The sequence below is a fragment of the Zeus faber genome, assembly GCF_960531495.2.
Source record: "Zeus faber genome assembly, chromosome: 8".
Taxonomy (NCBI): Eukaryota; Metazoa; Chordata; class Actinopteri; order Zeiformes; family Zeidae; genus Zeus; species Zeus faber.
This window is the reverse complement of record NC_137195.1, coordinates 3,898,762-3,911,976: the sequence shown is the minus strand read 5'-3', so window position 1 is coordinate 3,911,976 and position 13,215 is coordinate 3,898,762. Positions and strand designations below refer to the sequence as shown.

Here is a 13,215-nt window from a genome sequence, read left to right as displayed (position 1 = left end):
GATATTATGAGGGGTCCTATAGTTATTGATGGGATTTTTACTTTTATTCCCCTTGGCATTTTTCTGGCTAGAAGTGTCTGGAACACTACAACCGATGAACCCACAGACATGGCTGAGGTCTGGTACGAACCGGGACATCTCGGACATCTCGTGGTTGAAGTTTGATCCACGTCGATCGAACTTTGGAGCAGGGATTAGTGGAAAAACCAACTAAAACTAACCGGAAGTTGTAGAACCTTGCCGTAGCTCGATCAGCTTGTGAAGCGAGGCGTTTTGTGACGTTGTGAACCGACGTTACATAATAATAAGTGCCTTTTCCGTCCCTGGGCGTTCGCCTTGGGAGGGTTGCGCTGTGCGGACCGGCCCACGAGACGAGCAACCAGGAGACGACGGAGCGGGGGAACGATGGGGCGTTCAATGTCAACTGGGAAAAATCGTGCGGCGTTTCAGGGAACCCGGAAAACCGTGATAGGTCCCGAACGCGACCGAACTGGAGCCAAACATGGATACACAAAGAAAGCAAAGATACAGAGACGCGGCGTCTCGCTGCCTGCAGCTGTGTTGAGCTTTCACGTCGGGGCTGAGGGTTTTCGGGTGTGTCTGTGCTCTGCGTTCCTGTGTCTATTGTGAGCTGTGTATTAATAGTGGAATGAGTCTCCCAGAGAAGAGCTGACCTTTACACATGTATGCAGAAATATGAAACTGTACTGCAACACACACACACACACACACACACACACACACACACACACACACACACACACACACATTGTGTAGTCGGTCTTGGCCCATTCTGTGAAATGACCTTTTGATGGTTATATCATTTGAATGCAATTAATATTGAATACATATTAATATTGATGGATAGACAAAGAAGTTTGTTTTTGTGTCATTTTAGCAGGAGGCTCCTTGTGAGCCTTGCAGACGACCTTTGGCACTTATTGTCGTTATGAAGGTTATTTACATATATATTGTGAGATACTTTACCTCTACTCCACATCTCCTCCATTTCCTTCTACTCCACCTGTACTCTACTCTCCTCTCTACCTCTACTCCACCTGTACTCTACTCCTGAGTCTGATGCTGCTTTAGGGCTTGTTCTGCACCCCCCCCCCTCTCCCCTCTCTCTCTCTCTCTCTCTCTCTCTCTCTCTCTCTCTCTTGCTTGCCCTCGTTCTCTCCGCTGACAGTCTTTACTCTCTGCACGCCAAGTGCTGTCTCTCTCTCTCTGCTTCGGTCTCTCCCTCCCTCCCTCTCTCTGATTTCCCTCCCTCCTCGGAGGATTGCCTGTGAGCTTGCTCGCCCCTCCTCGCTCCACCCGTCGTGCTGACGGCCTTGATGGGGATCAGTTGTCGGAGGAATTTTCTGTCTTTTCACAAATAGAATTTCAATGACGGAGGAGGAGGAAGAGGAGGGCGTGGATCTACGGGACAGCAGACGCCAAACCACACACACCTTTATTACTTTTGTTTTCCTCTACTTTACTTCCTCTTTCTACATGAGAAAGAGGAAGTTCAACACTTCAACACCTCTTTCTACGTGTTCATTTACAATATATATATATATATATATATATATATATATGTGTGTGTGTGTGTGTGTGTGTGTGTGTGTGTATGTATATATATATATATATATATATATATATATATATATATATGCGAGGGTGCGGGACTAGCCGACATCAACTCGGGACTTGTGTCCATTCGAGGCTAGGTACAGGCAAGGGTCGCCAGTCCTCTCGCCCGGCCTGTGACCCAAGGCAGGGGGGCTGTGGGGCTACTATCACTTGCCCAAGGTGGACCCCAAGACTAGTGGAGGGAAGGAGTCGTCTTACTTCTCCATTCTAGTTCAGCTCCGGCCAAACTAGCCACTGCCTGAGTTGTTCTACATGCTTTTAAGCGGGTGTCCTCACTGATGTAAGGTGGAGGAAAACCCCATGTGAGCACGGGGAGAACATGCAAACTCCACATGGAAAGGACCCTAATCGGGAGATAACCCGCCAGAGCACGGTGCCAACAGTGCCCCAGGCGGGAATCGAACCCAGCACCTTCTTGCTGTGAGGCAACAGTGCAATGCGCCAACGTGCCACTATATATATACATATATATATATTGCTTTGACACTTTGACACTAATGATAAAAATAAAAGACACATGATGATAAAAAATGATTTTACCTCGGAAAAAGCAAAAAAAAATAATAATAAAAAAAAAATATATATTTATATATATATATATATATATATATATATATATATATATATATATATATAATGATGATAAACAATTTGAAAAATAAAAATTATAAAAAAGACCTCTTAAACACAAACAATATTGTGCACAGTTTAATATTTGGCCTCTTTGGATTTTATTTTATTCATTACAATAATATTTATATATTCATTTATTTATATAATTTTCTCATTTACATAATTTTATTTAAGGAAACTAAATGTTTTAGTGTACTGTGTGTTCCGTCACCACTTAATACAAGTGTTCTAGTACTTACAATAATGAAAATTTAAAGCACTTTTCCCTAAACCCTTGTTAATCCCAGCCGCTCATAATTAGTATGCGATCCGCCCGGTACTGCACTGGAGCGGTAATTGCACGTTACATAAGGAGTTTCCCATTTATGTTAAATTGATCTTCTGAGATTTGGGCTCCCTTGCATGGAGACGCTGATTGGGAGAGGCTCGCTGCTTCTGATGCCGCGATAAATCGTGATCTCTTGCGTCATTTCTGAAGCCAAACACGGGCCTGGAAAGAGACGGAGCGAAGAAAGGGAGAAATCCATTGAAGCAATTACAGCGCTATCAGCTGGCGTTTGAGGACGCGCGAGCGCAGCGATAATTGCTGCTCATTCCAGACGCGGCGTTCAGCCCCCGGCGTCTTGGCAACGGCCATCCTTCCCCTTCCCTCTCGCCCCCCCTCTGTGTACATCATCTCCTCTGATAAGGTTCTCGCATTTTGACTGGTTCCATTATGCATGTTTCCTCTGCTCTCCAAGTTTGTTAGAACTCCAAGAAAATCTCTAATGGATCTTTGTCGTGGACACTTTCTGGCAAAACCCAGTTGGAGCCGGACTGTAGGGAGTAATATTCGAAACAGGCCGGATTGTTGACCAATGTCGAGAGGAGCGAAAAAAAAAAAAAAAAGTCAAATAACCATGAATCCTGATTCAAATTGTCTTACGACGTCTTCAAATCTTCTTTGATGTTTGTAGAAGAGCATTTAGATAATCCCAACAACCAGAGGAGGAAAATCTCTGTTCAGAAAATAAAATTCCACTGGATTTGCAGATTCAAGATTCGTGATTTATTTTTGTAGCATGCAACCAAAGTAAGTTAGAGAAATCATAAGGAGCCAACTCCAGCTGCTGCTAAAACAAAGTCAAAAATGTTATTATTTTTATTATTATTTCGGAAATTAAGCCCAAATGTCCTATAAACGATTGAAATCAGATAATTAGTGCATGGCTGGAGCAAAATCCTGGAAACAGGACCGCAACAATTCGTAATTTTTTCTGAAGGTAAGAAAACAAGAGCTGTTTATTAAAAAAAAAAAAAAAAAAAAAACGTAAGCCTGTTGAGACGTCATCTTCTTGCAGTGTAGTTGGAAAAAAAGTAAATTGGACAGAGGTAGTGGCTGGAGAGATCCTGTTACGTGTGATCGGCTGAGGAAACATATTCTCGCGTCCTGTAATGCTGGGGGCCTCCCACGCCGCTTCCGTATCGGTTCCTCCAGCATTAATGTCCATAGAATCCATGTGAAAACGTTCGACGCCGGCCCGGGGGGGTCCCCGTTTGACGCCGGCCAGGGGTCCCGGTTGCCGCCCGCCGGGGGGTCCCCGCTCCACGCATGCCGGGGGTCCCCGTTCGACCCCGTTCGACCCCGTTCGACCCCGCCGCTTTCGCTGTCATTGGCTTCTATCCACTCGACGTCGTTCCCTTCATATCCCCGTCCCACCTGCCTCCCCTTCTGAAACCCGCCCTCCTTCCCTCGCTCCCAAACCCCATAAGGTGATGGACCCAAGTCCTCATCTAAGAGGGCGTGGGCGGCGCCGCCTCCCCTTCCTCTCGTGCATTCTGATGAGCTCTTAATCGCCGCTTGATTGGAAGCGGGCGCAGGCGCGGCCGAGTGACGGATCGTCCCGGGGACTTTGGTGTCTATTAAGGTTTATTTCTGGGCTCCGTCGCGAGTCTCTCTGGGACGCCGTGCTCTCAAAGCAGCCTGGGTCATTTTGGAGGACTTTGCTCCGGGGGGGGTTGTAGAACGCCGACGGGACAGGGCCCACCACAAACTCTGGGAAATGGTGGCCAAGTTGGAAACCCTGCATCAGCTGTTGGTTGTCAAGCCTGACAAAATGGTTGGCGACTCTCCAACAGTTTATCGTTGAGTGATAATGATCCTATATCCTGATAATCCGTTTTTCAATCTTATTCTCACCTGTTTCACAAGTAAATATGGAATCTGTTTGTTTTTTTCCTATGAAAGGTGGTTGACAAAAAGGCACCACACGAGATGCTTGACAATGGCCCAAATCTGGTTGCCTGGGGCAACTGGGCAGCCATTATGGTCAGGCCCTGAAGGATGTCAACAGCTGGAGGGGAAGGCGTCTCTAGGAGTGAAGATTGTTTGAAGCTCTTCTCACAGAGAAAAAAACAAAGACACCAACGTGTATTTTCCTGCATCCCTGTCTCTCCACCCGCTCCCCATCTATGCTCCACCAACAGGGAGGTACATGGAACGGCCCTGTCATATCTACAGCCAATGGTCGTGTTTCAACCTCCAGCTCCGTTCCTCCACCTTTCGGGTCACTGAGCGTCTCCATCAGTGCTACTGCTCTGAGGTTCTGTTGTTTTCCTGACGTTGGGAAGATGAAATTTCAAGCTTCACAATGATGTCAGAATGTCAGAATGTCTGAATGTCTGTCTTGTTAAAGCTCGAAGAGACTGAAGATCCAGCTGGAGGCAGCACCTGGAAGGAGACAACTAGTGTGTGTGTGTGTGTGTGTGTGTGTGTGTGTGTGTGTGTGTGTGTGTGTGTGTGTGTGTGTGTGTGTGTGTGTGATTTAGGAATGCACTCGGTGAAACTCTCTTCAAATGACGGTGTCCGCTCAATGGTTGCATGTAAATGCAAATGTAAATGTATGTGCAGGACTCTTCACTCTGAGCGTGAGGAACAAGCGACAGGAGCACGCTACAGGAACACGCTACAGGAACACGCTACAGACACACGCTACAGGAGCACGCTACAGGAAAACGCTACAGACACACGCTACAGGAACACGCTACACGCTGGAGGCTTCCTGCACCAATGAAGGCAGCTGCTCCGTGTTATTCTGGGTGCGACTATCAGTGCTGATGCATGACAAGCCAAGGTCGTCTGGCACCTCCAGCTTGTATTGTGCAGATGCAGGTGTGACCACTAAGGCTATTAAATAACACACACACACACACACACACACACACACACACACACACACACACACACACACACACACACACACACACACACACACACACACACACAGATCATGCTCTCGTGGAAGTCCATAAAATCTATTTGTTATGATGATTCCAAAACCATTTTATTTTATTTTATTAGCACTGGCCCTCGGAGCTGGAGGGAGAAGTAATTGCACACACACACACACACACACACACACACACACACACACGGATAGACAGACAGACAGACACACACGCACACACTCCTAATGAAGTCGGGCAGATTGAGCAGGCTGCTTAATGAGACAGAACAGCGGACAAGTTACAGCAACTAATCAAAGATCAGCGTAAAATGAGGAGAGATGGAGGAGGAGGAGGAGGAGGGGAAGGGGGGGTGGCGGACAGAAGGGCGTGGCTTCAGGGAGCAGAAGGGGGAGAAGAAGGAAAAGAGAAATGGAAGGTCATAAAAGAAAGGTATTCCAGCGTGTTCTGCTCGTCAGTGTCGTCACCTGATCAGGAGGAAGCAGACGCTCCACCCATGACAAGTATCTTAAATACTTTAACTTCAATTTTGAGCAAGTACCGATATACTTCTGCTCAAGTAGAAATGTCAATATCCTGAGCCATTTTGTACCACGGTACTTGTACATTTACTGAAGTAAAGTTTGAGTACTTCTCAAACGGCTGGTGATTGACATAGTGATCCTAATACTCATTTGACTTTGGAGAGTTGATAAAACCAGAAATAAAGTTTTATTTGGTGGAATTCTACAGAAACTTATGGGAAACGGGACTGGAAGCAACTTGGCGAACGCTCAGTTGAACTCGGAAGATCCGGGTTCAAAACGACGGCAATGAAAAGCGGCGAACGCGCGGCTCCCCGGAATGCCCCGCTCTGATTGGTCCACGGCAGCAGTCGGCGCTCTGTTGGTAACGGCCGTCGTCACGGCAACCGGTTTCACGCCCCTCGCCGATCGCTGCCCACCCGCACACCGGCCGGTGGCGCCCTCTGGTGACGCTGTGTGGGAACTACGATGGAGACTTGAAGAGAGGAACGTTCCGCTGACGGTCGCACTTCACTTCAAGGTCAAACTGAAGGTGAATCACAGTGTGATGTGTCACATGTCGCTGAATGGGTCGTAACTTATCGGTGCAGCTGCCTTGTCGCGGGCTATCTTTCTTTGTAAAAGCTCTTGAACTCGGCGTACCGGGTAATGAATAATAAAATCAATATTCTGTGTAAATATATTCATTTATTTAGTAAGTACACGTGTAGTAATGAGCGTCTGGCTGCTCCTCATCCCTCCCTCACTCACCTCTCGCACGCCCCTCGCTCTCTGCTCTCTCTCTTCCTCTCGCCTCACAACTTAGTCCTCCTCCTCCTCCTCCTCCTTTGTCGTCTTCCATCCTTTTCGTTTTGTATTCCTCTGTGTACTCAGGTGGCTCCGAGCGCCGCTGGCCGCCGCAAATATAGATTTCCCGTCCTGGCAGTTATTGAGCAGACATTTTGGTGGCTGCCCTGCCGTCCCATTGTACAGCCAGCGACTGTGTGCCATCTTTTTGTGTGTAAGTGGATCCAGCCGGCTGGCATCAAGGGGTGTGTGTGTGTGTGTGTGTGTGTGTGTGTGTGTGTGTGTGTGTGTGTGTGTGTGTGTGTGTGTGTGTGTGTGTGTGTGTGTGTGTGTGTGTGTGGTCATTCAGCATATCTGTGTTTTGTATAACTGCTGGTGTGTGTCAGGGGTGCATTGGTGTGTGTGTGTCATCAGTCTATATTTACCACCTTAAGAATGGTATTGTTCTCATTCTGACGCTGAAGGTTGTTTGTGTCCGGGGTCACCCTCGATGAAAGAAGGGGAGAGGCAGAAGGAGAGGGAGAGAGAGACGGACTGAGGACAAGGACTATTTTCAGACGGTGCATCTCTTGAGTGAGACAAGGAAAGAGAGAGAGAGAGACACAGAGAGACAGAGACAGAGAGACAGACAGAGAGAGAGAGACGGAAAAGAGAGGAGAAAAGGAAAGAAACACAGAGACGGAGGGAGAGAGAGAGAGAGAGAGAACGTGCCGTTGTCTTTCCATGCGACCGAGGCCCCGTGGAGATCCCATTTCATCAGAGAACGATACGTGAGTCTTGTGTGTCGCACACACACACACACACACACACACACGTTCTTGCGCTGGTATGAAAGTGAGGTTCCAGTAAATACACCTGGTAAGTGAAGACCATCTAAACCAAAACATAGTCCATTCCGAGACCGGTAGTCCTCAAAAATATAATAACACACACACACACACACACACACACACACACACACACACACACACACACACACACACAGGATCGGCCAATCACAAGCTGTTCTTCCTCATCATATTCCGCCGTGTGCTTTCATTATGACTCCGTCTTTCCCGTCTCTCTGCTGCGTCTTCATTACTTTCAGTCGTGGTCGTGTTCGCTCTCCTCCACCACCAGAATAACAAGTCCTTGGTTGTCCGGACGCGCTCTTACACCTTTCCCCTCTTGTTATTTTTTGGGGGTTTTTAAACGTGAGACACAGAGATGGGGGTTCGTGGGGGGGGCGTGTTCTGAACCAGGGGTGTCAAACTGACTTGAGGTGGGCTTCATGCGGTTGGATGACTTCCTGTTGAAGCCTGGTTGGAGGTGGAGGCTCAGATGTCTTTTGTGCTGGCACAGTTGGGAATTGAACATTTGAGATTGGAGGTCTCTGCTCTGACAACTGGACATTTTGCGAAAACGGTCCTTCTGGGTTCCGGTTCTCACTAAATGTTTTCCACGTGGACGCTGGCGACAAACGTCTGTGTTTGTTGCTGTGAATTCTGCAAGTATCTGCACAGGAGCTGAGAGCAAAGTGGGAGGAGCTCTGATCAAAATTGGACGTGTTTTCTGATATAAACCCGTGCAGAGGGAGCTGTGCAGAGGGAGCTGTGCAGAGGGAGCGGTGCAGAGGGAGCTGTGCAGAGGGAGCTGTGCACACATCGCTCCGTTGTCTCAGGAACTCGGTCCTGAGCGATCTGGAATCAAAATGCCGACTTGGAATTGTGGCTTAAATGTCCGTTCCTCTCCTCAGATTTTTCCAAGCTCCGACCTTAATTGAATCCAGAGTAACTACCAAGTGATTGATTTAACCTTGTTTTTTTTTTTATCTTAAATTTTCTTTTTTTTTTATTAGACTCCACTAATCGTAGAATCGCATTTGTATATTCTGTGTATTTTTATATATTTGACTATTTATTTTTCAGCTATTTCTGTATATTTAGCCATTTTTTATTGCCTATTGCTATAAATATTGTATATTTAATACACAATTTTTTTTTTAAATTGTATTCAATTTAATTTATTATTATTATTATTATTATTATTATTATTGTATTTAAAAAAATTAAGACTCAATGCTAATTGTCAATTGAATCGCTAATCGAAATTACAAATTGCTCCTCCATGTAAACGCACCTGGCACGTACCTGGCATGACATGTATTCACTGTGAAACCTCAGTGTTTCAGCTCCCTCGATACAGTGCACACATACAGTACGTGTACTGGAGATGATAACTCAATATTTCAATGGGGGCCGGATGGGATGTGCAGTATCATTGACACCCCTGTGCTGCACCGAGCGCCTGCGTCTCTGACTTCTCCACGGAGCACCATCAGTTTCAATATGGCGGCTGTCAGTCTCCCATCGGCCGAGTGTCTGAGCGTTGGGCTGTTTGGCGGCGCGCTGTGATTGGAGGAGACGAGCAGGAACAACACGTTGCCTGCGAGGCGAGCTCGGGTGGTTGCCGCCGGGGGTTTGGGTGAATGAAGCCATCGCTCAGGCCGGACCGACCCAGTTCGGCTGGGTCCACGCTCACCGCCCCACAGCGTCCCGGTGATTAATGGGCAGTTGGGTGCCGGTGCGCTGGGATGGAGGACCCCGTCTGATGAATTATAAGATGCTCAGTGGCCCACAAAGGAAAGATTCATTTAGCAGCCCTGATACACATCTACCTCCAAACACACACACACACACACACACGGGCACATACACACGCGCAAATACACACACAGGCATGCACACGTGGGCACACACACACACACACACACACAGACACACATTTTGGACAGAACATTTTAAACTGCTCAAAGAGCTTTATCTACTTTTCATCGGGGTTGTTATGATATGTTGTCTGTGTATATACTGGAGCAGTGGTTCTCAACCTGGGCTCCGCGGACCCCCAGGGCCCCTTCAAGAGGCTCCAGGGGGTCCCCAGCAAAATGATTAATACCGTTGACACCTTTACACCGTTCTCTTATTAATTTCCAAGACCTTAGCACCGTCAGAGAATTCAGCGTTTTGCTGTTTGGATCCTAGTTTCACTGTTATCTCCCGAGCAGAGATGCTGCATCGTGTCCAGCGGTTCACTGACACACCTCAGCTCCAACAACTCCTCAGCTTTTAAAACGTCTGCCAGTGAAGTACGACACAGGATTCCTTCTGCAAACACTCTAACAGTAGAAAGTGATTTTGTGCATTATGTGGAGATAACTCCGAAACATTTCAAGAAGCGTGCGTATAGCGTGCGTATGGCGTGCATATAGCGCCCATAAAGCGTGCATAAAGCATGCATATTTATGCCCTCGCTGCCGTGCTAATTCATCAGGAAACTAAATGGTACAATTAACATTTTGCATACACTTTGTGCTCCCCTTGAGCTCAATTACAGCTCTCTGGGGATGTGTCTGGAGACTGATTTGCAGTCGGGCGCCACTGCGACGCAGAATGACAGTGGTCATTAATTTGGCTCCGCGGCTACTACGCAGAGGACGAGCTGCTCCAGCCGCACGCCGTCTGTTGAATCGAAGGATGAAATAAAATAGCCGCGGCCCTCGCCAAGGCTGAAGCCACTCCGGTGCGGTCAAATTGGTCGATACTTTGCCACCTTGGTGCTAAAACCCGCGGCAATAAGTTGTTTCCGATGAGTCTCCTGAATACGTATGAGGGCGACGCCGCAGGACAGAGGCCGAGGCCGCAGCGCCCCCCGTCGCCTTGTTCATTGATTGGTCATCTCGCCTTGTGTTGCACGTGCACCGCTCTGCAGCGAGCCCCCAACCGCTACTGACACCCCCCCCCCCCCCCCCCCCAGGTACCTGGAGCCGTCGTCATGGAGACCAGAGTGATGCGCCGGCAGCAGGAGGAGCAGTCGTCCCAGATGTCTCACAGCGTGCGGCTCTCCTCACACATCAAGAAGAAAAGCTTCACTTCCAGGTGCTCTTCCGCCGCCGCAGGATAATCTCTAATCTCTCTCCACAACAGACGGATTATTCCCTCAAAAATGTGTTTTTTTTCTCTCTCCCTTAAAAGCATAAAGATGTCATTCCCTAATCGGTGAACTCCTCTTGACAAATGCATCATTGTGTGACGGTTAAAGGCTGCGTGTGATTTCGTGGGGCTGTTCGTCAGTTGTGTGAAGGGTTCCAACAAGGTGGCAGATGAAATAACAATGTTATTGTTTCATCGCCCAGCTGACATGTCTCATGTCATTTTGAGTCACACGCATGAAACCATCATTTCAAAACAGGCAAAGCAGATTTGGGCCCCCGACCCTTCATCTGCATGAACCTGCCCATGCACAAGTTTGAAGGCCTTGCTCGGGGAGGACCCAGGCAGCAGATGTTGTGGGCCAGTAAAACGTTTTGGGAGGGGGTTGGAAAACGATGGAACTCTTACGGCTCCAAACGAGCAGCGACAAGGACGCCCGTGAGGGTGGGGGGGCGGCGCCGTCTATTGGTCTGAAAGGTCGTCTCGAAAGGTCGCTTCATCCGAAATGCCCTGGCTCTGATCCCAGACGGGGGTCTACCTGCAGGCACCGGGGCCCCCCCGCCGGCTCCTGAGGAGCCTGACAGATGGCTGACCCCTCAGCGGCGGAACAGGAGAACAACGACTTAACGAGCCAAAGACATTTGCATACACCCGGAACGAGGCCGCTGGGTGGAACCACGCCCTAACCGCCAGGAGCAGTGCAGCCACAGTCCGGTCGGTGTCTGGGGACCGAGTCCTTTTTTTTTTAAGGCCGGCGCCGGGTTCAAGGGCACTGGCAGGATGACACGTGTGATGAAAGAGTCCCCCCGCAGGGACTCGGATATAATGAAGTATCAGAGGGCACCGAGCAGCACGATGGGACATTTTATTTTACCTTTTCCCAGACGGCCCGGGAGCGGCCTACTGCAGCTTTATGAGAAATCCTCCGTCGTTCCTGTGTGTTGTTATCATCTGAAATCAGGGCACATGCCACTGGTTTTAGGGACGGCTTTTATCCAAGAGCAGAAAGACTCATTAAAGGCCGGTAATGAGTTTTTGTTTGCCGCCGTTAATGTGCAACGTTTTCCCGCCTGCAATTATGTTGATGTGCGCGTGGGCTAAGCTGCTGCTGCGCTGATCTGTGGCCGCTGGTGACATGCTGACACTGCGTCTTCATGTGCCGGAGTGAACGTGGCGTAGACATTAGCGGCGGAGCCCGATCCTAACACGGTTCCCGGCAAAGCACAGGGTTTTGATGGCGACATGCCTCACGTTCAGGATGGCCGCCGGCAGGACAGGGATGAACGGGGGGCGGCCGAGAAATGAGCCAGCAAGCAGGGATTGTATTTTATATGTCTTTATTTAACTCAAAATGCCAAAACACACGGACAGGTTCACGCGTTCCGAGCGGCAGCAGGAAGATGCCAGCCTCACCCCCCCCCTCTCACCTCCCGCATCGCTTCCCCACCTTCCTCACCTGGCCCAGGTACCCACCAACGCCATCAGCGGGAAACCCGGACTCCACCAAACCACAGGCTACAAACATATCTACAACATTTACATCTACACAATTCCATTGGCTGTTGGACCAATACAGGTCAAACAAAACACACAATAAACAAACAAAGAAATAAAAATAAAAAAAGAAGCCAAATCCAACAAAAAGTGCTCCACTGAGCCCCCTCGTCTCCTCTCCATTCTGGTCCAGCCTAAGAGGATGACGGACGTCGGCGGTAAGGCCTTGCCGTGGAACACGCCCCCGGACGTAACCTCAAAGAGAGTAGTAGGGGTTCCACAATAAAAGCGCAACATAACAAAATAAACCTCCTGTCCGTGTTAATTATCGTCAGTATTGTGTTGTCACCTCAGTGGGGGGTGGGGGGGGGACAGGAAGACAGCGGTAGGGTGGGGCGTGTCTTCACGGCTCTCTCTCCTTTAAACAATCCACCGTCCCGATCGGATCCGAGGTGGAACGCGACGGTCCCCACGTTGGCTTCAAAATGTTTGCTCCAACAAAAACAAATAGATGTCAAATAAAAACGGAGGAAAGCCGGCGCGGGAGCGGGCGCGGGCGCGGCGCGCACGGCGCCCCGCTGTCTGGAGGAGAAAAGAAGAACGCCACTCCAGTCCTCCCGGGTCTGCTTTACGTTTGTCATTTCCCATCCGAGGAAGAAACTAAAGAAACAAAATGAATCTGACTCGCACGTAGAGCGAGGACCAGCCCGAGCACGTTCCCCCAGACCCAGGTGGAGACGGGTGTGAGCCGACGTGGTCAGAGCCGTCCGCTTGTGATCGGATCGCCGGAGACGCACGTTAATGCCGCGTCCCGACGGGGGCCAGAGTCCCCGCTGATGGCCATGCCCCCCTCAGATGCGGGTCCCGCAGATTGGACGTCGGCCACCAGGTGTTGTTGTGACGTCGCGGTTCAAACCAGACGTTGACCGTGTCGGTGTGTTACGCCG

The 13,215-nt window shown here is 49.1% G+C and overlaps 1 protein-coding gene across 1 annotated transcript in view; it reads left to right on the top strand.

Moving 5' to 3' along the window:
• The first annotated feature begins 7,285 nt into the window (after nt 1-7,285).
• myom3 (myomesin 3) overlaps nt 7,286-13,215 on the top strand; it is a 77,230-nt gene continuing 71,300 nt past the window's right edge. The window contains exons 1-2 of the mRNA XM_080005275.1: nt 7,286-7,576; nt 10,599-10,720. Coding sequence (XP_079861401.1) covers nt 10,617-10,720 — 104 coding nt within the window. The 5' untranslated portion in view covers nt 7,286-7,576; nt 10,599-10,616. The remainder of the gene's footprint in view (nt 7,577-10,598; nt 10,721-13,215) is intronic.